General features: G+C 48.6%; 1 protein-coding gene across 11 annotated transcripts in view; it reads left to right on the forward strand.

The window, feature by feature from the left end:
- ULK4 (unc-51 like kinase 4) overlaps positions 1-25,771 on the forward strand; it is a 617,184-nt gene that overhangs the window by 492,010 nt on the left and 99,403 nt on the right. For all 11 annotated transcript variants that reach the window (XM_051852640.2, XM_051852641.2, XM_051852637.2 and 8 more), the window contains one exon: positions 576-761. In XM_051852640.2, the coding sequence (XP_051708600.2) occupies positions 576-761 (186 nt within the window). The remainder of the gene's footprint in view (positions 1-575; positions 762-25,771) is intronic.

The raw sequence follows: 25,771 nt of genomic DNA on the forward strand, positions 1-25,771 counted from the left end.
ACAAGCCATTCTTGGCTATCAGTTAAAGAAAGGACTGCAGAACCTGCTTCTGACTGAGTGTCATTAGCCTTGTTTGAGCTAACATACACACTTGGGAAGCATGCATTAAAAATATATATATTTTGGGTAGGCATTTGGCAGAACTGTTAAGATACCACGTGGGATACCCACATCCCACACAGAACGCCTAGCTTCAGGTTTCAGTTTTACTTCTGATTCCTGCCAGTGTGCACCTTGGGGAGGCAGCAAGTGGCGGCTCAGCTGCTTGTGCCCCTGCACCTCCGGGGGAGGCCTGAACTGCACTCTGCCTGGCTTCTGGCCCAGCCCAGGCATTTGGAGTGTGAAGAAGTAGCAAATTAAATCAATCGATCAATCTTTGTTTCTCTCTCTCTCCCACCTCCTTGCGCATTCCCTCTCCCACCCTTTCAAATAAATAAATTAAGTAAATAAGTGGACTTTGAAACAGTTGATTAATCAGACTCCCATCATTAGGTCAAGTTGTAGCAGACTCCCTGGGAGGTACCGGCGGGCGCCGTCTTCAGTGGAATTCACAAGTCCTGTTTGTTCGTTTCCAGCTTCCCAGTGAGGATCCTGAGATTTTCGAGATGTCGTCCAAGTGCCTGTCTATCCTGGTTCAGCTGTACGGCGGGGAAAACCCCGACAGCCTGTCTCCCGAAAACGCAGAGAGTTTCGCTGAGCTCCTGTTAGCCAAGGAGGACCCGAAGGAGCAGAAGCTGCTGCTGAGGATTCTCAGGCGGCTGGTGAGTGCGCGCCGACACGGGGCCCGGGGCCGCCCTCTGCGCCAACACGGGGCCCGGGGCCGCCCTCTGCGCCGACACGGGGCCCGGGGCCGCCCTCTGCGCCGACACGGGGCCCGGGCCGCCCTCTGCGCCGACACGGGGCCCGGGGCCGCCCTCTGCACCGACACGGGGCCCGGGGCCGCCCTCTGCGCCGACACGGGGCCCGGGCCGCCCTCTGCGCCCGGGGGCTCACTCCAGTTCCAGCAAAGTGCCAGGAGCTGTCAAACAGCTCCCAGTTACCGCTGTGTGTCCGTACTGAAGCGTTCGGGAGTAGGTCTGAGACGGCGTGTCTTCGCCCCTGTTAGCACACAGCCGTGTATTTCCTGAAAAACAAAGCACAACAGCCAGCGCCGCGGCTCACTAGGCTAATCCTCCGCCTTGCGGCGCCGGCACCCCGGGTTCTAGTCCCTGTCGGGGCACCGGATTCTGTCCCGGTTGCCCCTCTTCCAGGCCAGCTCTCTGCTGTGGCCTGGGAAGGCAGTGGAGGATGGCCCAGGTCCTTGGGCCCTGCACCCCACTGGAGACCAGGAGAAGTACCTGGCTCCTGGCTTCAGATCGGCGCGGTGCGCTGGCCGCAGTGGCCATTGGAGGGTGAACCAACGGCAAAGGAAGACCTTTCTCTCTGTCTCCCTGTCTCTCTCTCTCACTGTCCACTCTGTCAAAAAAAAAAAAAAAAAAAAAAAAAAAAAAACACACACACAACAGAACAAGACATTCTCTTGACTATTAGTAATCAAAATCGGGAAGTTTAACACTGATAGAATGCTTTTACTATTCTGTCTGTGTTCGAGTTCTTGTCGCCGGTCTCCATCACGCTGATGGCTTTCTTCATTGTATGGGACACATAATCATGTTTTGAAACTTGGAGGGAGTCCCGCAGCCTCTCTCCGCCTTTCACTGCATTTTTAAAATACAGGCTGGGTGTTCTGTAGCCTTTTCCTCAACGTGGGCCTGGAAATGCTTCACAGGTTGATTCAGGAACACCCCAGAAATACATTAGTCCTTCTCAACCCACCACATCTACGCACTTGTCACATCTGTTTGCCACTCACTATTGATAGAGTTTTCGATCTCCTGGTTTAATGAATGTGTGGTTGCTATTTTGATTGGGTAATGCCTGCTAAATGGAGATTGCTAGATTCTAATGTGTCTTTTTAAAATTTTTTTTGTTCTTTTATTTTTTAAGGTGAATAGATTTCAATTGCTGCATATATACAGGAGTAGGGGCCCAGTAATACTGCCCACCCTTCTCTTTCCTTTTGCATTCCTTCCTGTAATTTCTACAACCATCTGCTCTCCGCATTCTACTGCAGGGAAAACTTAACCTTCTGTCCCACATATTTTTGCTGCATTTTATTTTAAACCTATGTGTCACTGATGTCTGATTGAGAGGACGTTGGGAGATGGACTTACTTCCTTCCAAGTAAATATTCCGTTGACTTAAAAGGCTGTGATGTTAAGAAGCTGGTGTTGAAGTTGTAAAAAGCCGGAGGTCCCGTTTGCTGCCCGTCGTCTTGTGGTTGTCCATCTGTGTGCACGCCTACTTTCCGGGTACCTCTGGGTGTCCCTTGTTGAGGGGAGACTGAGGCAGGCTGCAGACTTGTACTGACAATGACCTCTGTGCAGATGTGATGGGAGACAGTTGTAGTGGGGAACTCAGCTGAACCTATGTGACAGGTGGTCACTAGAAGCTGCTGTACTGTGCGCTTGTACAGCCATGTTCCTTGCCCCCAAACAAGCCTCCCTGTGTCCGTGGAGTCGCATCCTGAGTGACAGGATGGTGACACCTTCCAGGTGTGGGACGAATACTTCTGAGGACAGTGGGTCCTGGAGACAGTGTGCACCAGACGACAGGAGCTCTGTAGGGAGGCAGCGGTCTCAGTCTGGTGCCAGGGTGTGTGTAACCCTTGTGGAGTCCTTTGGAACCTTCCTCTCTCAAAGAGCGGGCCTCTCAGCTTTGGCCGTGGAGACGAAGTGTTTCACTGATAGAAAACATGGGTCAATCTGAAGGTAAGTACCCGAGAGTATAATACTGCAGGCAATGTTTAATAAATAGGTCAAAACTGTGCATTTGGTAGGCGATGACAAAAGCCCAGGAAATATTCATCCAATATCTGATGTGGTTGATTTTATGGAGATCCACAATTTCTTTTTTGAAACTCGTGGGCCTGGTTATAGATGAGCTACCGTGCTGTGGAACATTACAAATATTCTTCCATTTAGCTGCGCCTTTGGGCCCGTTAATCAGTCTCCGGTCATGGCTCCCATCCCCCACACGCTGCCCAGAGCCCTTGGTAATCACTTGCTCTAATCTCTATTTCTGTAAAACCTACTTTCTGACTTCCACATGTAAGTGAGAACATACAGAATTTGTTTTTTGTCTGAGCCTCATTGATTTCACTTAAGGTGCTCCAGTTGCACCTACATTGCCAGAATTGCATCACTTTCGTGACTGAATAATATTCCATTGTGTACACACACACAGCTCATTTTCTTTATCCTTTCATGCATAGGATACCTAGGTGGATCCTATGTCTTCGCTGTTGCGAATAACTCCGTAAGAAAAGTGTGGGGGCAGACGTCTCTCTGCTCATACTGGCTTCAGATTCCTTTGGATGTATTCCCAGTTCTGGTACTAATTCTTCTTTAAAGATTTTATAAAATTGAGCCTAAAGACATCTGGTCTTGGGATTGTCTTTGTCGGGAGATTTTTATTGCTAATTCATTCTCAGTACTTGTTATTTTCAGGTTTTCTGTGTCCTTATGATTCAGTTTTGTTTGGTTATGTGCAGAAATTTGTCCATTTCTTAGGTTTTTCAAGTTGGTTTATACTTGTTCATAATGGTCCATAGTGGCCCTTTGTACTTCTTTAGTATCCATGTTAATGTCTCCTTTTTTACCTCTGATTTTATTCATTTGGTGCCTTTTTTTTCCCCTGGTTATGTTGGCCAAAGATTTGTCATTGTTCTTTATCTTTTTTAAAGAAAATATTTAATTGAAAGGCAGAGTTACAGAGAGAGAGGGAGAGACAGAGAGAGAGAAAGAAAGAGAAAGAGAGGGAGGGAATCGTCCATCCGCTGTTTCACTTCCCAAATGGCCACAAAGGCTGGAGCAGGGCCAGTCAGAGCCAGGAGCTTCTTCCAGCTCCCCCACTTGGTGCAGGGCCCCAAGGATTTGGGCCATCATCCTCTGCTGCTCTCTCAGGTGCATTAGCAGGGAGTTTGATGGGAAGTGGAACAGCCAGGACTCAAATCTGGCGCCCATATGCTATGCTGGCATCACAGGCTGTGGCTTTACTACTCACTATGCCAGAGTGCTGGCCCCTTGTTTGTCTTTGGAAAAATAAAACACCTCTTTATTTTATTAATCTTTCGTATTTTTTACTGTTTCATTTATTTCTTTTTAAAAAAAATTTTTTTTTTCATTTTATTTCAAAGGAGCCTTAAAGAGAGCACGCAAGCTTTTCCATCCAGTGGTTCATTCTTCAAATACCCATAACAGCTCGGGCTGAAGAAGACCAACGTCAGGAGCTCAGAGCTCAGTCTGAGTCTTCCATGAGGCTGGCAGGGACCCAAGTACTTGAGCCAACGTCTGCTGCCTCCCAGGATGCACTTTGGCAAGAAGCTAAATGAGTGGAGTAGTCAGGACTCAAATCAGCACGTTAATATAGAGTGCATACACGCTCACCCTGTGCCAAATGCCTGCCCCTGTTTCATTGATTTCTGTCCTTATCTTTATTTCTTCCCTTTTACTGTTTTTTTTTTTTTTTTATGAGATTTGTTCTTGCTTTTCTAGTCCCTTGAGTTATGTCATTATGTTGTTCATTTGAAATCTGCATTCTTCTAGTGTAGACACACACTGCTTGGCTGGCGCCATGGCTCACTAGGCTAATCCTCTGCCTGTGGCGCCAGCATACCATGTTCTAGTCCTAGTCGGGGCACCGGATTCTGTCTCGGTTGCTCCTCTTCCAGTCCAACTCTCTGCTGTGGCCCGGGAAGGCAATGGAGGATGGCCCAAGTGCTTGGGCCCTGCACCCACATGGGAGACCAGGAGGAAGCACCTGGCTCCTGGCTTTGGATCAGCGCAGTGCGCCGGCCATAGCAGCCATTTGGGAGGTGAACCAATGGAAGGAAGACCTTTCTCTCTGTCTCTCTCTCTCACTGTCTAACTCTGCCTATCAAAAAAATAAATTAAATTTAAAAAAAAATAGACACACACTGCTGTCACAGCACTCTTATTTAGCATTGCTTTTGCTTCCCAAGTCAGGGGTGTGTTAGTGGTGCTGCCGCCCTGCGTCTGGGGTAGCAGGAGGCTTCCCGGGGCTGCCTGGCTGCTTTCTGGGGTCAAAGGTGGATGGGGGCAGCCACTTGTTTGCTTTTAAGCTAGCAGGAGGGTATCTCCTTCTTCTCTCGATGAATTTGACTATTCTAGGCACGTTACATAAGTGGAATTATACAACATTTGTCCTTTTATGTCTGGCTTGTTTCATTGAGCATAATGTCTCCAAGGTTCACTCTTGTTGTAGCAAGTGTCAAAGTTTCCTGTTCTTTTTGAAGACTGAGTCGCGTCTCATTGCATGCATACCCCAGGTTTTCAAACTCTGCTCCTCCACTGGTGGGCAGTGAGGTCGTTCCACCTTTTCTGCTCCGTTTATTTTTTTTCTTTTTCTTTTCTCTTTGTTCTGATCAGGATTGACTCATGGGTTCTTTTATTCAGCGGCTTGTAATCCACTGATGTCGCAGCTGGATGTCTGCTGTATCCTTTGACATGCCCTTGTCATTTTAAAAAACCAGTTTCATTGTAAGATGATATTCCAGACTCACCTTTTACCATGTCCCTGCCCTAGCCCTTGCATTGGCCATTCCTCCAAGGAACCATGGAACCTTTTGGTGCTATATTTAGAAAGCAAGGTGCAAAGTGGGTATTTGGCATAACAATTAAGGCTGCCTGTATCCCATATGTGAGAATCGGGGTTCGATTCCCAGCTCTGACTCCAAAGTCCACCTCCCTGCGAATGCAGACATGAGAAGGCAGCAGGCGATGACTCAGTAGTTGAGTCCCTGCGACCCCTGTGGGAGACCCGGGCTGAGTGCTTAGCTCCTGGCTTGCTTCAGCCTCACCCATCCCTGGCTATTTGTCGAGTGAACCAAGTGTGCATGGGAGGTCTCTGTCTCTTTCTGTCTTCTTCTTTATCTCTCTACCTCAATAATAATAATAATAATAATAATAATAATAATAATGGCAAGACACAGATATATTCTGGGTTGATATTATAACAGCTATTCATTTACTTAGCAACAAAAACAACCCAGACAGTCCCAAGATTCAAAATATAAAAGCATCTCAAAATATTCATGGAAAAAATAAGTGAAAAGTTTATTTTGGTGCAAAAACATGAAGTCCATGCATAAGTTTTTTTTTTCTCCAGTATGCATTTTTCACAAACTTTTAAAAGATCCATCTCCTCAAGGATTTCCCTCCAAGCCACTCTGACCGCTTAAGTGCTCTACTGAGCTGTTCAGGAATGCCTGTGGTGTCTGCAGACCGACCATCTGTGGAAGGTGCGTGAAAATCTTCTCAAAGCTCTCCCAGTTATCGCTGATTCCGTCTATGTTGAGTTCAAGTCACACACACATAGAGCCAGAGCTTCTGGGGGCCCCCGTCCGCTCAGCTGTGGCCTTGAACTTGCCTATCCTGAAGCTCAGTTCTAGTTGAACAGAGTCCTGCACTTAGTGCGTTTGGAAGGAGATCACAGCCAGTTACCCCCACGAGCAGTGCGACACCAGCACACAGCTCCAGAGTGATTAAGCCCTTCTTTGACTTGGCCCTGCTGCTCCCCATTCCTCGCTCTACAGCATGCATTGTTCTGTAGCTGCTCGCTGATCCTCTGTTCTCATGATCACGTTAACTTTATCCCCGGGGAGCCATGTGATCGCCTTGTTCGTCATGTCTTCCGTGTGCTGTTGTGTGACACAGAAGAGGTGGCCATCCGATATTGATGACCACCATGTGCTGTCCCTTTGTTAAAGACTTCTGGTGCATTATCTCATTTTCATCTTCACAGAAGCCCTGGAGATGAGCCCCAGGTAAAAACCAAGGCTCAAAGAGTGTAAGGAATATTTGCACGGCTACAGCTGGACACGGCAGGAATGACTGGGGTCAAGCCGGAACTTGGCTGCCCCGAACCCGTGCTCCTTCCAAGGAGCTGGCTCTGCGCGGTACTCCTCTAGGTACTGCAGGCATTTGTCAAGCTGAGTTTGACTAACTTTGATCTAAACAGCCCCTGAGAGAGTCGTTCTTTCATTCATGGAAAAATAAGTAATAGATAGAGTTATTATTATGTGCGAAGCATCGCGCTGGGGGTACTAAAACAGTAAGATGGGCTCCTCCTGCTCCCCACCCTCAAGGATCTCCACCCCAAGAGATAGGGAAATAACCGGCTTCATTAAAAAGCAGCGTGCAGTGAGGGCTACGCTGGAGGAGCCAGCCAGGTTACGCAGCAAAAATCCCTTGCGGTAGGAAGTTGGGAAAGTGACGTATGAACTGAGAGTCGAGGGATGTGGTTGTATTTCAGGCCATGATCTAGTGGGAGCACCTCCAGACATCCATGGAGTGAGATGGAGAAGACATAGAAACAGGCCAGGAAAGGCCAGAGACCACCGAACATGAACTTTACAACTTCGGGAGTCTGGTTGTTGGAATTCAGGAATTCTGGTCCCGGAGATGCAAGGGTGGTGGCAGCACGCGCGTTGAATTCGAGTTACCTTTCCTGTGAAATCAAGCTTTGCCGCGGTTCCCGGCGGGCAGTAAGCATTTACTAAGTAAAATATATTTCTCTTGTTACTGGCAGCAGGTCAGTTTTGCCCATCTGCATGTCTGGATGTGTGGCCTCACACCTGCAACTGAATTAAGGAGGCCTGGTCAGTGGATGGATTCTCTTTACAAGTGTTTGGTTGGTTGTTTAAAAGGCAGAGTTAGAGAGAGACAGGGGTGGCAGAGAGCTTCCATGTACTGGTTCACTCCCCCAAATGGCCCTGACAGGTGGGGCTGGGCCGGGCCAAAGCCAGAAGCCCAGAATTCCGTCAGGGTCTCCCACGTGGGTGGCAGAGGCCCAAGTATGTGAGCCATCTAACTCTGCTCTCCCAGGTGTGTTAGCAGGGAGCTGGAGCGGGAATGGAGCACCTGGCTGGGACGCAAACCAGTGCTCGTGAGGGGTGCCAGGATCATAGGTGGCCACTTAACTGGCTGTGCCACACCACCACCAGCCCTACCAGGATTCTTCTGATTGTAACAATGACAAATTCCTTGAGGACCCACCTCAGAGGATGTTTATTCTGTGCCCGCTCTTGATGGGAGTGTGTGGGACTTGGTTCAGCCCTGCTTGTCTCCAAAGTTGAGTGGCTGCCACGGCCAGAACTACGCCGATCCGAAGCCAGGAGCCAGGTACTTCTCCTGGTCTCCCATGGGGTGCAGGGCCCAAGCACTTGGGCCATCCTCCACTGTACTCCCGGGCCACAGCAGAGAGCTGGCCTGGAAGGGGGGCAACCAGGACAGAATTGTCATGGGAAATAAGGTGGCAGATCACTCACTCCCTGTCGGTCCCCAAAAGGGCCTTGGACCCTTGACATTTCTGTGTAAGGACTCAATCTTGCGCCCATAGCTTTCTAAATCTGTAATTCCCACTAACAAAGAAATATGATGTTTAATTTCTGCTAACACAGTTGGGATGTGCTCTGCCCCACGGCACTCTGCCTCACTTAGCCTGTATTTAGAGTGTGCAGAGAATGTGGGGGAAACCGAATGATTTAATGATCTGTTGTAATTTACCACGAAGTTGGGAGGTGTCGTAATTATACTCTGTGCTTTAGCTTTAAAAATGTGATGGAAATTCTTCAAGTATCTCCCAGGTTTACCTGTCCCTTAAACTTGATTTCAAAGAGAGTTTTCCCAGTATAGTGGTTATAGATCAGCTACCTGGCTTGTAATTAAAGCTAGCTTACTCTGGCACTCAAAATATCGACTGTGCACGAGCCCCCACAAACCTGTTCTATGCCTGGAATTGGCTTCAGTGTGTGCATACTGCTGACCATGCTAGGAGAGCAGAAAATCAGTGCTTGCAAGGGTGATTATAATACTCTGTCACCTTCCCTCCCATATACCTGGTGCGGGAGTGCGATTTGGGAAAACTCAGAAGACAATCAGTATTAAAGGTGTCTTATAAAGAACCAGTCCCTGGAGACTGTACCCTGTGACCCGCCAAGCACCTTGCCGTGTAGGCATTTGCAGAGTGAACCACCGGGTAAGAGCTCTTTCCTGGAATCCAGACACACCCACTCGTGGTTACACAGGATGCGCCATCTGCCGGTGATGGCCATACGGTGTGCGAGTTCTTTCGGGAGCTCTGTGTGAGTCTGTTCTATCTTTCCAGCAAGGCAGAAGCAATCTCTTGCCTAGAATTCCTCCTTAATTCCCTGAGGAGACATTCCTGCGATTTTGAGCAAAACATATAAGATACGGGAAGCAAATGGCTTGTGGAGGAGAGTCATTGATCCCCAGCGCCTCTCAGGACTCAGACTTGGGAAATCACTGTACACCCCAAGAGCCCCGGAACATCTGTGGATGTTCATTGAGGGGACCCGAGGACATGCGTGTGCCAAAGAAAGCTTCAAGTCCCCTCTGCCCGTGTCGGCACCCCCTCACCCCTACCAGCTCCGCCCGCCCCCTGCACGTGTAGGCAGTTCCTGGCCAGACTGGTTGCCTTCTCCTCCTCTTTTCTCAGTCTGATGTTTGTAGCCCCCAGGGTTGACTTTTCTCAAGAGGTTCAGCGGCCAGCTCCTTCCCGAATGTCTGACAGATGAAATGAGTTTCCCGATTCACCCCCGTGAGCCTCCTCCTCCTCCTAGTTCAGGTTCCCATTGCCCTCGCTGATCTGCTCACCTCTTATAAAAAGTCGTAATGCTGCAAGGAGTGTGGTGAGCAGCTGTGTCATCATGGGTGTTACCACTGGACGTGATCTCTTTATCACATTTGTGTGTGTGTGTTTTTCCAAATTGTATAGAAGTGAACACGTCGCACACTTGGCCCCCAAATAGCATTATTGTTATCACATCTCAGAAAATTACCAGTTTTGGGGCCGGCGCCATGGCTCACTTGGCTAATCCTCCGCCTGAGGTGCCAGCATCCCATATGGGCACTGGGTTCTAGTCCCGGCTGCTCCTCTTCCAGTCCAGCTCTCTGCTGTGACCCGGGAGGGCAGTGGAGGATGGCCCAAGTGCTTGGGCTCCTGTACCCGCATGGGAGACCAGGAGGAAGCACCTGGCTCCTGGTTTTGGATAGGTGTAGTTCCGGCCATGGTGGCCATTTGGGGGATGAACCAATGGAAGGAATACCTTTCTGTTTCTCTCTCTTGTCTGTAACTCTACCTCTCAAATAAATAATAAATAAAATCTTTAAAAAAAGAAAAAACAAAATTAACAGTTCTGTAATATTACTGATAACCAGTTCGTGTATAATTTTTCATAGTTGTCAAAAATGACAAAAATGGAGAGAGAGAGAGAGAGTGTGTGTGTGTGTGTGATATTTCAACCAAAGCTCACAGACTGAATTTAACTGTTGTTTTCTTGGTCTCTTAGTTCAGAAGTCTTTCTGGTATTTTTTTTCCCTATGCAGTTTACTTTTTGAAAAGGCTTAGCAGTTGTCTTTCAGAATGTTCAAAAATTTCGAGTCGTATATGACCCTTACCTCTCAACACTTTGGGTCCAAGAACCTCCTTGGTTGGGGCCCCTCGGGTCCTGTCACATCAGGAAGCAGGTGATTCCAGGTATCCCGCAGTGGTGACGCTAACTGTGGTTGCTAGGTGAAGGGGGTGTCTGTTGCATCCCTCCCCATGCAGACGCACATCTCCCTTGTAATTATTGAGTAATCCTTAGAGAGATACGTTGGCACTGTTCCAGTATCCCTGTACCTGACCACTCTTTAAAATAGTTTAAAAGCATTAAAAATAAGGCAGGGTTCATGATGCAAAATAAGTAGTTAATTGTGACGCTTGAAGGAGAGAACATTTGAAATGTGGAAAAGACCAGTCTACACGCTTCGTATCTCTCAGAGAGGAGCTGCAGGAGCACTGCTTCCTTCCATTAAATGAATTCATTGAGAATCCCTGCAGTTTAAGTTGAGAGTGAAAAACTCAGAGTCCCTGGAATTAGCTGTATGTTCTGTCGCCTGTTAACCTCATGTTAACCTTCTGACTTCTCTTGTTACATTTTCAATACTGGTTTCTTTATGTGTTCTATGAGGTTTTGAAGAAATGAGTTCCATGTACGGACAGCAACAATAGCAAATGTTAATGCTGTTTTCTTAGGAATCTGATTCTTTCCTTAGAGGGATTGTTTCCGAATGGATACGCTGTGTATAAAGCAGAGAATCAGAGTTGGCTTTGGTGTTTTCCGTCGTCAAATAACCATGAAAAGGGCGAGCATTTGGTGCAGTGGATAAGGTGCTGCTTCGGATGTCAGTAACCCGTATCAGAGTGCCTGGCTTCAGATTCCAACTGCCTGTTAATGTGCAGCCTGCTAGGCAGCCGGCTCAAGTGCATGGATTCTCGCCACCACTTTGGGAGTCTTGGATTGAGTTCCAGGTTTCTGGCTTCAGCCTGGCCCAGTCCAAGCTGTTGTGGGCATTTCAGGAGTGAAGCTGTAAATGAGAGCCCTCTCCCTCTTCCTCTCCCTCTCCCCCTCCCCTCCCCCTCTTCATTTATCTAAGAGATTACTATGAGTTCAAGCTGGTGGACAAGTTAAGTTTAAAGGTCTAGTATGGCCTGTATGGCCTCATGCTATTATTCTTTTTTTTTTTTTTTTTTTGACAGGTAGAGTTATAGACAGTGATAGAGAGACAGAGAGAAAGGTCTTCATTTCTGTTGTTTCACAGAAGTGACTGCTATGGCACTGATCTAAAGCCAGGATCCAGGTGCTTCTCCTGGTCTCCCATGCGGGTGCAGGTCCCAAGCACTTGGGCCATCCGCGGCACTGGCCTATTTTTCATAAGCTAAGTTTTGAATTCTGTGGACAGAAATACTTGATCAGATTTAGATACAGAATTTTGTAACACAGGAATTCTGTTGTGTTCCACAATAAGTGGTACTATTAACTGCTTTGTATAGACTCATTTCAACTGGCCACTTGAAAATGATGGTAAATGATGATAAAATGTTTGATTGGGATTTGATCTCAAAACATGAAATTTAAAATAATTAAGATGGGCCGGCGCTGCAGCTCACTTGGCTAATCCTCCACCTATGGTGCCGGCACACGGGGTTCTAGGCCCGGTCAGGGCGCCGGGTTCTGTCCCGGTTGCCCCTCTTCCAGGCCAGCTCTCTGCTGTGGCCCGGGAAGGCAGTGAAGGCAGTGGAGGATGGCCCAAGTGCTTGGACCCTGCACCCATATGAGAGACCAGAAGCACCTGGCTCCTGGCTTCGGATCAGCGCTGCGTGCCGGCTGCGCGGCCATTGGAGGGTGAACCAATGGTAAAGGAAGACCTTTCTCTCTCTCATTGTCCACTCTGCCTGTCAAAAAAAAAAAAAAAAAGAAAGAAAGAAAGAAAGAAAGAAAATAATTAAGATGAATTGATTTTATACTTCATCAACATTTCAAACACATTCTTTTAATAAGGTGTTTGGTGTTTTGCAGTACGGCCCTGAAAAAATCCTCAGTAGGACAGCATGGCCGCTGCTACAACGGGTAGTAGGTGAGTGCCTACTCTGGGGCAGACACTGCTCCAAGTGAGGGGGTGCAGCAGTAAACAAAGACGCCTAATGGGGGACAGTGTGGTGACAGCCACATTGATTGAGTCAATCACATACTTCGAGTGTTCCTTGAAAAGTTCATGGAAAAGAGAATTGAAAGATAAATTTATTTTGGTGCCAAAGTTTTTTTGAAATCCATTCTTTGGCTGAGGAGTCTTCAGAATCTTCATGAAAATGAGCATTATGAAAAACCTGTCCGTGAAGCTGGGCATTGTTGCAAAGGGGGTTAAGTTGATGCCTACACGCCCTACATCCCATATGAGCTCTGGTTTGAGTCCCAGCTGCTCCACTTCCAATCCAGCTCCCTGCTAATGTGTCTAAGAGGACTGCAGAAGGTGGCCCAAGTACTTGGACGCTTGGCACCCAAGTGGGATGCCCAGATGGAAATCCTGACTCACTCCTGACTTCAGCCTGGCCTATGTCGGGAGTGAATCAGTGAATGGAAGATCTCCGTCTCTCCCCGTCTCTGGAACTCAGCCTTTCAAATAAATAAATAGAGATTCAAAAAAAAAAAAAAAAAACAACCTATGCATGGATTTCAAAATTTTTTTTGCACCAAAATGAAGTTGTCTTTTAAATCCATTTTCTTTGTACTTTTTGAAGGACGCTCAGATTTTTTGAGAGTAAAAGCACACAAGAAAAATTTATAAGACGAAAGAAAGAGAGAAAGTAACGCTAGACATTTGCAACTTTTAGCTAAGGTGGCCAGATGAGACGACATCTGATTAGAGACCTGGAGGAAGTGAAGGATGCAGCTGGGTGGGAGATTGAAGCAGAACACGGTAGGCAAGGGGACAGCAGCCGCCACGGCCACAGGGCAAGTACATACGTGGCATGCTGTAGGAGCCCCAAGGAGGCCTGTGTGTCCAGAGCCAAGTGAATGCAGAGGTAGCGTGTAAGTTGTGAGAGAGAGAGCAGGGAGGGGGTATAGTGGATGGAGGAAGTTGAATGCCCTGTAAGCCCTTTTAAAGACTGGCCTTTGTCATGAGGGGGATGGTAGCTCCAGGGGGTTGTGAGCCCAGGGGTGAGACGGTCTGGCCGCTAACGGAGAAGAGTCACTGAGGGGCATGAAGGATAAGAGAAGCGAGTCAGCACCCTGCTTCCAGGCAGGGGAGTTCCGATCCTGGCTTGGGGCAGGTAGCCGGGAGCCAGGAGCAGGTAGCAGGTGATCGTTTCTTGGCTGTATCTTGATCGAACTGCCAGATTGTGCAGACTGGGGCAGAGGCTTTGAGACAAAGCAAACAGGCAAAGATGGCTCCCATTTTGACCCGAGCAAAAACTGTGATGGCTAAAACCTCAGGAGGAGCCGCTGTGGAGGGAGACAGGAAGTCAGGAGCTCATTGTGGACCAGGCTGCGCTTGAGAGGCCTGTCAGGTGACTAGGAGTGTCAGGTCGAGAATTGCCAATACGGTGTCTGGAGTTGGCCATCATGAATGTGGGAGACTTGAATTTGGAGATTGCATTCCACTGGCAGCTAACAGTCATGGCTCGATGTAGAAGAAACCATAGAGTGAGTGTCGGATGTGAGATAGAAAGACTGGATCGTTGTGGGGAAACCAGAGAACTGAGTGATAGGAGAAGGTTGCTTCCAGTGGCTGTTGAGGTCTTGGACAAGAGTGATGTAGAGGACAAAGAGTGTGGGTGGCCCCAGTGACCCAGGAATACCTACAACATGGCTTAGTGGCAGATGGCATTCTTTGGTGACATTATTGACAGCTGAGGTCAGGGTGTGTGTGTGGAAGAGGTACGGAGTAGGGATGGAACCTTCCCCGTGCCCAGAGCTCAGGGAGCACAGGAGATACCTGCAGGGGAAACCTGACCCAAGGGAAGAGCAGGAAAGGGAAGGAGGCATCCTGGGAAGAGTAAGGACACAGGTGACTGGAGTGACTGTCAGAGGGCCTGGAGGAAAGTGCTCCAAAGGAGTCGGGAACGTGGGAGTCAGGAGAAAAGGAAGCCCAGAGCCTCCTGAGCTTGGGAGTCGCACACAATGGGACACAGAGCTTTAGGATGCGGGGCCTGGCTGTCCAGGCCAGATACCATGGGTGCAGCTGTGCATGAGAGGCAGGGGCCTGGCCTGGAGCCTGGAGAGTTCTTGGGCCTATACTGACTCCAGCCAGGACAGAGGTGGTCCCATCTGAGTCCCGTGGGAGGTAGCTGGGGCAGGAGAAGGGGCAGCCATCCTCTGAGAGCATGGGTCCCTCCCGAGCCCTGCCAGGAAGGCCTGCAGATGGAGCCATTCACTGTGTCCCTTGAGGGTCTACCAGGCATTGAGACTCCTGCGTTTCCCCTTCGACGTGCTCAGAGTCGTCGGCTGGCATATTGTGGCACCCTTCTTATTTAACCTTCCCGACTGCATGAGTAACATGGGTCCTTTCTTTGCTCATCAGTTTCCCATTGCTATTCCAATCAGCATTCCCTTTTGGATGGCTATTCCTGTCTTCACCCTTGAAGAGCTGGTTTTCTCCATCAGCTGTTAATGAACCTGTCTCCTCCACCTGTCAGACCCTCACTCACCAACAGCTTTGGGTGTGGTCCCTCCACCATGACCAGTGCTAATTCCATGGAATCCCACGTTGTTGCAAGACTTGATTTTTTTTCCTTCAGTTTTATGTGTGAGCTCATGAGATCCAACCACTCATGCTCCAGAGGGGGGCTTGTGCCCCCCAAGTGAGTCCAAGTTCCTGGGGCCTTGGGCTTCGCAAGGAATAATGAAGTAGTAAGGACTCCATTCCACCCTGTAACCACTTGGTGAACGTCATCCACCTGTGACCCCACGTAAGCATTGTTTCTGGTTGAGAGTTTACTGTGCAATCAGGCATTAGAATAGATGACTCTCCTGGTCTATGCCCGTAGACATGGACCTTGATTATATTTTTAAGGTCTTTCCGCTTGCAGGGTTGCTGAGTTAGGCTGAGTGAACCACATGATCCCCTTCCATTATTTCTGCACTAGAACATCTAGGAGAGGAGTGAAAGGGAGTAGGGAGCCCACGTGGGTGCTGCAGGGAGGTCCAGTCCTGTTGACGTTGTGGGCAAATGAAGCAAACATCCTAGACCATCCTCCCAGGGAGACACCTGAAGCAGCTCTTAAGATCTGCTGTGACATCCTTTTCCATTTCAGGGTCCCACTTTTTCTAACCATGTTGCTAGAGGAAGTGTTTTGAAAGTGTTCCTGAGAATTCCCTCCCGTGGCATCTTGCTTTTCTATTTGAATTCATGGGATGACCCTCTTTGAAGCAAATACTGCTTGATTCTCTCATTTCACATTGCTGATGCCTTCCTTCCTGATTGATCCACTGAGCATAGTTATCCCTTCTTCAAAAAGAGTCCACACAGTGTAATTTTTTTCGAGACAAAAAATACTTTTTAATTTTTTAAAATGTATTTTATTTAAATGGCAGAGAAACACATAGAAACATATAGAAAAAGAGCGAGAGTGTATCCATATACAAGTTCACTCCCCCAAATACCTTCAACAGTCCTGGCTGGGCCAGGCCAACGCTGGGAGCTGAGAACTCAATCCAGGTCTCACATGTGGGTGACAGGGACCCAAGTACTTAAGCCATCACCTGCTGCCTCTTAGGGTGCACATTCATAGGAAGCTGGAACCAGGAGCGGAGCCAGGTCTGAGGGATGCGGCTGTCCCAACCTGTATCATAACCACTATGCCAGACACTGCCTCCTGCTTGTGTTTATTGTGAACTGACATTACATACTTTCTTGCTGTGCAACACCTCTGCAGACTGTAGATTTCATTCATTGGGTCTCCGGATTATTTGATTTTTGAGTACTACAAAAAGTTTTGATGCCACTTGATTTCTTGTTTAATTCTTTCATTATTATGTCAAGAAACTAAGCCTGTTTATCAACTCTACATGGGTCTTTTGTGTAATGGATACGAGCAGGTTTTAATGAAATTTGAGAGTATCTCAAGATCACAGATATGGGGGCCTTTAGCAGTGTGGTGTTGCTTAGCAACCTGCAAGTCATTCCACTTCCAGGCTCTGTAATAATGTGATATACTTTGCTTTGCCAGTCCCTGATGAAAATGTAATGGAAATAATCCTTTTCTAAAGGTTGCACTCTACGAGTGGGCACAAAAATAGATTTTTTTTTTCTTTTCAAAGCCTGGGCTGGTTTTCATACAGTTCACAAAGTATTGTTTTCTGAATGTTGCATGTGACTGCATGAAATATATTTTAAGATGGTGCTCTTAAAAGAAAGGTCAGGTGATCTTAAGTAATGGCTATGAATACTACAGACATTGTTAACACACATGAGTGTACCCTCATCGTGTTGAGAAGAGAATTGGATTCGCTAGTTGACCACAAGCTAATGCAAGAATGTCTGCTTGTTGCCACTTAATTTATCCTATCTAGACATTTACGGTAATTTATCCTATCTAGACATTTACGGTAATTTGACAGGTTTTACAGGTGTAGTGAAACCATATGCTTTAAATTAGAGGGAGCAATGCCAGTCTTGACAAGTGAAAAGTTGGACTTAGGTACCATTTTTGGGAGAAACATTTTTGTAATTTTTAAAACAGTATTTTAAAGGAATACACAACTTGTACCTAAATAGCGACCTTGCTTGTGATGTCCGAAAAGTGGAAATAACCCAGATTTCCATCAGTTGATGAGTGGATTAAATAAAATGTGATAGATCCATGCAATAGACTGTTACTCAGCCATGAAAAGGGGTAAAGTAATGATGCATGCTTCAACCAAGGATGGACCGTGAACCATGAAGTCAAGCCCGGAACACTGGACACTGTTTGAATACTATTTTCTGAAAGACGCAGAGCAGAGAACGTATAGACAGACTTGTGATCTACAGAAAGATTGTGACTGCTGTATCACCAGGGGCTGCAGAAAGGGTGGCATGGAGGGGACTGCTAATAGCTTTGAATTTCTACAAATAGTTGGGAACTTTGAAATGGTGAACTCCATGGTACGTGAAGTTATTTTTTAAAGCACAACACTTAAAATAAATGAATAGTAGATGACTTGGGAAATAGAGAAGAGGAAAAAGAAGATGATAACATCATCCTTAAATTTATAACCTACAGATTGCCATAGTTAATATTTTGGTTTATATCTTTCTAGTGTCTCTGTGTCCCTCCTCTCCCCTCCACTGCCTCGAAGGCATGTGTACTGGTACACCCATATACATGTATTAATAGATAGTTCCAGAAGACTTGAGATTTTAAATCACAGTGGTTAAAAGGTCGCGTTTACCTTGCTTGTCTCCCAGAATTTCACTGACATAATCAAAATAAATATAACTTAAAAAATGCAGAGTCTCACTGCAAACTGGGACAGACATGAATAATAGTGGCCTAATTGGAGAAACTTCTAGACAACAGAGCTGAAAGAGATTCTGAATGCTGTAGACCTCAGAGCACCACAGGTAGGAGGCAGGCCTGGGGAACTCGGGCAACAGGGACAGAGCAGAAGCCCAGCTCACCTTCCCCAGTGCTGTGCCCACCTCAGCGGCTTCCTGATGGTTCCCTGTGGGAGGGCGCAGGAGGACCTGGGCTGCCCCGTCTGCCAGAGCCACTGCCCATCCCCAGAGTGTGTATGAACCTCTGTCCCTGCCCCTCCCCGCCTCTGAAAGCATCCATGTCTCACTCACTCACTCACTCCAGGGCCAGGCTGCCCTCACCCCAGGGAGCTCCCACTCGGGAAAAGATCCCCCCAGGAAACCAAAGCAAGATGTTTGGTCCTGGAGGCAGCTCCTCAGGCAGCCAGGACCCACTCACAGAGACCCATCCACTCTCCCTCCTGCTCAGCCTGGACAGCCGCCCATCTTTGCTGAGCTAACACGAACCACTGCAAATTCATTGGCCCGAGGTGACGTGGGTTTCCACTGGAGTAGGCCTTAAGAGAATTTCTGAGAAGTGCACTGAAGCTATTTTCCAGGGCTTCCTTCTACGCCCCCAAAGGCTCTCTGCCATGGGAACCTGAGCACCTGGAAGGCCGTGTCTTGTTTGCATTGGGTGACACCATTGCTCTTCTGGTTTGTGAACCTGTCTCTTTTCTGGATGGGAGACAGTAACTTGTGCTTGTGTGTAACATACTCCTGACCTGTAGACTTAGAACCTGCATGTGTGTAATTGACACATCACCCTCTGCTGAGATAAACGGTGAGTCTCTCCCACCAGGTCCTGACCGATCCACTTTGCAATATGGAGAACTTGATTTAAACCAACTTGGTTTATGTCTCTCATCAAGAAGCTTAGAGTTCTGATTTTATTTTGTTAAAGCTGTAGTTTATTTGATATGACCTTTTAAAGAAACCATCTCTACCTAGAGGTAGGCGAAAATGCAGCTCACATGGTACATGTTTGGCGCCTCTAATGAGAGCGCTCATTTACCCCAATGACAAAGAGCAGGGACTCAGGGTTAGGCGGCCTTGGGTTCAAGTCTCACTTCTTTGATTTGGTCAACATTTGGACAAGTGAGCCACCTGCACTTTCTCTTCAGGTTTCTAAACTACAACGTGGAAAGAATGATATTTCTACCGTAAGATTGTTGTCAGGATGAAACAGTGCAGTGCTAGCAGGGTGCCTAGCTCGTGCTGGGAACGTAGCTGCCTGAAAGTGGTAGCCGTCGCTGTCCTTGTTATCGACACCCGCATCACTGATTTTTGTTCTGGCCGCACCAGAAAATTTAGTTGCCTTATTTTTCAAACATAAGAGTTTGAAAGGTTTTGTGGAGACATGGAATTGAAACATAAGTTTATTTGTGTGCAAAACAAATTGTTGGGACCCATTCATGATTTTTTTGTAATGCACGTTTTCTGTGGACTTTTGGAAGCGTTCCTTGTGCCAGTTACTTCTGCCCACATCACTGTGGAAACATTAGTACAAGGAAAGTACCTGTTGGTTACCTGCAGTGTGTTTTGGGTGTGCTTCATCAGTATTTTCGTCAGAGTTCAAGATCACAAAGGCTGCCAAGCATTGTCAATTTTGTTGATTGCCTTCTGTCTGATGAGGGAGGCAGGGGTTACTGTTTCCTGTGGTGTAAGGGAATACTGGCGAGCCCGCCTCGGACAGCTAGAGTTTTCCAAACCCAGTATCGAGATTATCCGGCAAGAGGAGAGAAGTTGGGGGTCCAGAACCCAGCAGCCGGTGCAGATGCTGAGTGTCGTCGCCGGGAGAGCTCTGGTAGGCAGGAGATTTCTAGCCCCGCGCTTCTCCGGGATGTGTTCCTGGACATGCAGCTGCCTCTTTCCTCGGGAGCTCACTTGAGATGCAGACTCTTGGGCCCCACCCCATGCCTGCTGAGTCAGGATCTGCGTGCTGAGTCAGAATCTGCCTTTAGCGGGGCCTTCCCCTAGGTGATCCCTGTGTATTTCCTTTAAGAAGCACTGCCCCGGAGGCTGCTTCTGGGGATCCCAGGATGGGAGGTTATTGACGCTGTACAAGTAGATTCGGGATTTGAGAGGGGCACTGTTGAAAATCTAGGCCCGCCCTAATTCCAGTGCTGTCAGTGGCATTTGCTGGAAAGAAAGCTGGGCTGTGATGTGTCCATGTGTTTATTTCCTGAAGGGCTGCTACCCTCCGCTTTTGAACATCTTTTTATTTGTTTTAATCTTTCAATTGAAAATGATAATGGCCTTCAAAGTTGGCATAGGAAAGGATTCATATGAGAGACACTGAGCAGTACAAGAGGAAGATGAGGAAGAACAAAACCACCTGATTTAATTAAACCCATGAAACAGGCTGGCCAGAAGAAGAGTTTTCCTGTGTGTACGGATGTTACTCTCCACCTACTGATGCATTAAGAATGCAGGCGCTAGCACAGGGCCTGGTGGAGGCCGGGTGGACCAGCCTTGCTGCCCATGTATCAGTTCAGGGGTCAGGGCCAGGAAACCTGCACGGAAAGTGCTGAGTGAGCTGGGTTAAGAGCAGACTCGGACACAGGCCTAAACCTTCACTCTGTCCCCACCTGCTGTCCTTCGGCAGGTCCGCATCCTGGAGCACAGGCTGATTGGCCTGTGAGGGCTCTTCTGCCAGAACCAGACAAGAGAGATCTGCAGAGTCTGTGTTTCCTAGTGCCTGGCACAGAGAAAACCCCTCACACAGACAAGGGTGTGTCCCAAAGTTCATGGGGAAATGGAATGTAAAGATAAGTTTCTTTTTTTGGTTAAAAAAAAAGTTTGGAAGTCCCTGTGATAGTTTTCTAGTGGCACACATTTCCTTGAGGTTTTGGGAACCCTCTCAAAGGCACACATGCACATAGACTCAGACTTTGGAAGTGGCTCCTGTCCTCCTAAATGGCCGGGTCCCAAGCGTACACCCCTCCTGGATTCCATACTTTGATTGATTGATTGATTTCAAAGGCAAAGCTAGAAAGAGAGAGAGAGAGAGAGAATGAATGAATGAATCTATCTTCCATCCACTGGTTTACTCCCCAGATGGCTGCAATGGATGGAGCTGGGCCAATCCGAAGCAGGAGCCAGGAGCTCCCTCCAGGTCTCCCATGTGAATACAGGGATACAGGGGCCCAAGGACTCAGGCCATCTTCTGCTGCTTTCCCAGGCTGTAGCACAGAGAGCTGGATTGGAAATGGAGCAGCCGGGACTCGAACCAGTGCCCATATGGGATGCCGGCACTGCAGGAAGTGGCTTTACCTGCTTTGTCACAGCGCAGGCCCCTGGATTCCACACTTTGATCTCCCTTAGTTGCTCGTGCAAGCCCTCTTCTGTTGGAGCTTGCACACCCTTCCAGTGAGTGGTTCACACCTTCTGAGGCAGAGGGGCTCAGGGAAGTGAAATAGAATGCACACGGCATAATGTCCATATTTTCACTGCTTACCTCTGCACGGACCAGAGCTCTGCAGCCAGCTTTTTTGGAGACGCAGAGAAGCTGTCTGGACCTGCGGTGCAGGGGGAAACCTCAGTTGGCTGCTTTTCCAGACGAGGGATTGGTCTGGCTGTGTCTCGCTCAGAGGAGCTCAAGAGCAGCCAATAGAGCTGCTTATGACTTATGCATGAAGATGGGTGATCCCATCTGGCCTCCCTCAAGGTCTTGACCCTTCCGTGGCCTTCCCCGCTGCCCACACATAATCCTTAGCCCCTGGAGAACCAGAGGCCTGTTGCCAATTATGATGGGCATCTCTGCGTGCCCCCCCGGGGAGCCCCCTGTGCCTTGTTAGGCTTAATTGCATGGCCACCGAGAGCTGGGGCCTCTGATACTGTCTCATCAGCGGCTCTGGGGCATCCCAGGGATGGGCAGCGTGGCTTGGGGAGCCCGCTGCCAAGTTGTGCACAGGCTTGCTGCCTCCATTACCACTACAAAGGCTGGCGAGCAGCCAGGCTGAGGTTGGGGAGGGTGCAGCTGGGGGGTGGGGGCGGTGGTGCAGCTGCAGCTGAGGATGCTGGAGGCTGCGTCACCACGCAGGAACTTTCCAGGAACAATGCAGCCGGAGCAGGGCTCTGCTTTCTCCCCGAGTCTCTCTCTGAGTCAGCGTGAAGCTGGCGTGTTCTCCGCTGCCTAGCACTGCTCCCACACATGTCCCAGTGGTTGTCACCAGCTGCTAGTCAGAGGACTCCCAGGACCAGGAAACAGTTTCCTTCGAAGTTGCTGTTTTGAGCATGGTCTTCCTAATGGTGTAAACGCCAGCCCGCATTGAGGGATGGCTGTGGGTTCACTGTGGAGCTGAGTCATTGACATGTGTGGGATTAGAACAACCCGACATGGGGAGATGTCAGCCCTCCCCTTTGACAGCAGAGGAAACCGAGGCTCGTGGAGCCAGGATTTGAACCCTGATATTTTCCCTTCACATCCTTAGACCCCATGACTAGCTTACGTGGTATCATATTGATGCCGGATAATGAAGAATTGGCAGAATCCCCCAGTGGTCAATTTTGAGAACTGCATGGCTGACTCGAATGTTGTTAACAGACCCCTGCTTTATGGATAGCCCCATCGTGTCATTCCCTGAGTCCCAAATAAGCCAACATAACAGGGTTGCCACACCCGGGAATATTCCGTGTCCTCCAGTCTGCGGCTCTGTGGGGTTGCGTTGCTCATTCCCTGGAAGTCTCAGGTGTGTGCCCGCAGGCTTCCACACCCGACGTGAGCACGCTGGACTCAGCCATCCGCTGCCTCTGCTGTCGGGCAGGACTGAAGAGTGGGCTTTGCCCGTTAACCGAGACACCTGACCACAGGTGCTCTCCGGAGACCAGGATGCCGTAGGATGGGTTGCACCAGCAGCACCCTCCTCAATGCGGATTTCACTTTGCTTGACTCTGTAGAGCGCCTCTCTGAACGTGCAGTGACCCAGGTGATGTGCTGAACAGCGAAATGCCAAGTTCAGGCCTGTTCAGTTGTTCTGCTGGTTTGTAAGCGTGCCGACACTCCAATGCTCTAGATACAAACACAGCCACCTTCCCTGAATATGACCCAAAGCAGGAGAGTCTGTCTTTAAAGATTCTTTGGGGGAGACCTTGGGTTTTTTGTTTTAAGATTTATTATTAATTTACTTATTTGAAAGGCAGAGTGGTACACACACACACACACACACATCTTCTATCTTCTGGTTCATTCCCCAACTGGCCACCATAGCCAGAGCTGAGCCAGACTGAAGTCAGGGCCAGGAAGTCCATCTGGCCTCCCACGTGGGCAGTAGGAACCCAAGTGCTTGGGCCTTCATCCACTGCCTTTCCATGAAGGCTTTAGCAGGAACATGGCTAGAAGCAGAGCAGCCAGGACTCAAACCAGCACTCAGACATGGGATTCTGGCATCACAATACGGCCCTAGAGTCTTGGGTTTAGTGCAAATCCATTATAGCCAAATCTGAGTAATGTGCTGTATTGTATTACCGTTAAGAGTGTATCACACTTAGAAAAACACACACACACACACATGACTGATGACAAACACTTGTGCCACCCACCACCCAACAGAATGCTGTCAGTTACACTAGGATATGCAAACTCAGCACACAGGAAGGTTGTAATATATAGTCATCCAGATAGTGATGCGTTTTCAACAATAGAGCTTTTGAGCTGCTAAGCAGTTTCAAGGAACACATCTCACAAGTTCAAGATTCGGTCACCTGTCGCCACCGGGAATGGCCATATTGGGTAGGATTCCAGGAAAAGATGAGTTTGGGTCTGAGAGCTCTTTTCAATGATAGGATATGGAATTAGTACTTTTGATCCTTTTGTCTATTTTTTTCTGTGGAGTTTTGCCTCATGGAATTCATGCTTTTCTGTCCATCCAATCTAAGCTTACAGCTTTGTACTTAGAATCTTTTGAAGGGTGCCCATCATCTTTCATCATCCTCTCTCTCAGCTGATGGCTTTTCTTACTGTGCTGAGAACACAGAAGGGACCTTGAGAGTGCCTGAGGCCCCCTCCCCAACATCTACTACCCACATGTTCCTGCTCAAGGACACCCCCCTAGCATACCCCCTCTTTTTCTCCCCTGTATCACCGAAGTGCTTCTTCCTTCCAGAATCTGTCTCCTATCAGAGTACAACGTGCTGATGTATCACCCATCAGAAAACGGAACCTCTCATAACCCACATCCCTGTGTACTCTGCCCCACTTCTCTCCCTCGTTCTCCCATCGAAACCCTTGGGGGAGTTGTCAAGACTTGCCGTCTCCAACTAGTCGGGCTTCCGGCCAGGAAGTCGTGAGCGATTGTTCCTGCGTCCTCAGCTTCCGTGGCCTCTGGCTCTCTGGCCGCTCCTCCCTTGCGTGTGTGCCCTCCCTCAGGCTCTGGGCCACCTGCCCTCTGGCCTCTCCTCCTGACTCACTGGCGTTGCTCTCATTCTCCTCTGGTCGTGTCTCGTGAGCCTGCAATGCCCGAAGATTTGATGCAAGAGTCTGTGCATCCACGTGTGACCCCTTGCCTTTGCTGTCATCTTTACACTTTGCGCTCGACTCGTACCGTCAGCCCCCAGGACCCCTGAACACTGATCGAGTCTGATAGAGCCGGCAGCCTGCCCCATGTCATGTCTTCCCCTGGCTGACGCATGGCCTCCTGTGACTTAGCATTCTCCGTCAGGGCAGCTTCACGTTGCTCAAGTGACTCAGAACCCAAACCAGCAGGGAGGGCTTCTCGGGTCGGGTGACCTTGGAGCAGAGACCTGAAGGAAGCCAGGTGGAGCAGGTCTCTCCCTGAGCCCACCTCTTGGAGCCACAGGTCCCCCCGGCTCTTGGTTTCCAACACACATCAAGAACCAGATCCTTGTCGCTACTCCCAGTGCTGGTGTCCTGACCCATCAGCTCTTGCTGCCTTGAACTTGTCCTCCTGCCTCCATGGTTGTTCTCTGCCCCCTTCCTTTCAGTCTCATAAATACAGCTGCCAGGGGATGCTTTGAGACCTAAGAGAAACGTCGCCATCTCAGAGTTGTCAACAAAATATTTTTTTTAGATTTATTTATTTACCTGCAAATCAGAGTTAGCACCCAGATGGCCACAACAGCCAGGGCTGGGCCATGCTGAAACCAGGGGCTAGGAGCTTCATCCAGGTCTCCCACCTGTCACTAAGTTGGAGAGGTCTTTGTCCAGCCAACCTACAGGAACAGGGTGTCTTTTTCTCTTGGTTCTCTACTTCCTGGGCTGGCTTTGGTTGTTTACTTTGCACTTATTGACTTAAAGGGTTGTCTCTGTGTGCTTGCTTATTTTATTTTTTCAAGATTTATTCATTTATTCATTTACTTGAAAGGCAGAGCAACAGAGAGAGGGGGGAAGAGACAGGCAAAGAGGGAGATCAGTTGATAGATCTCTGCTACAAATGCTGCAACAGTCAAGATTGGGGCAGGCTGATGCCAGCAGCCAAGAACTTCACTCTGGGCTCCAGCATGGCTCCTCTAAGATACAAGCATTGTGAGGACAAGGAGTTTGTCCATTTTGTACCCTCATGGTTATAGCTCTAGTGTCGCTGATTGTGTAAGGGTAAATGGCTTATTTAAATACATGAGTGACTTCTGTAAATTGTGCACCTGTTCCTCCCTGGTGGACGCAGACCCCAGTTGGCTCTGCAGAAGCCACTCTGTTGAGGTGCATTTGCCCCCAGATGCCCTGTGTCTAGAGGTCATATGACTGGCAGGGTGGCGTAAAGGTGACCCACATGCGTTGTGGCGACAGACTCACAGGTTTTGAAGCTGGCACAAGCACTTAGTAGTACTGTGGCTTTGCGTTGCTTAAG

The sequence above is a fragment of the Oryctolagus cuniculus genome, chromosome 10 (assembly GCF_964237555.1).
Source record: "Oryctolagus cuniculus chromosome 10, mOryCun1.1, whole genome shotgun sequence".
Lineage (NCBI taxonomy): Eukaryota > Metazoa > Chordata > Mammalia > Lagomorpha > Leporidae > Oryctolagus > Oryctolagus cuniculus.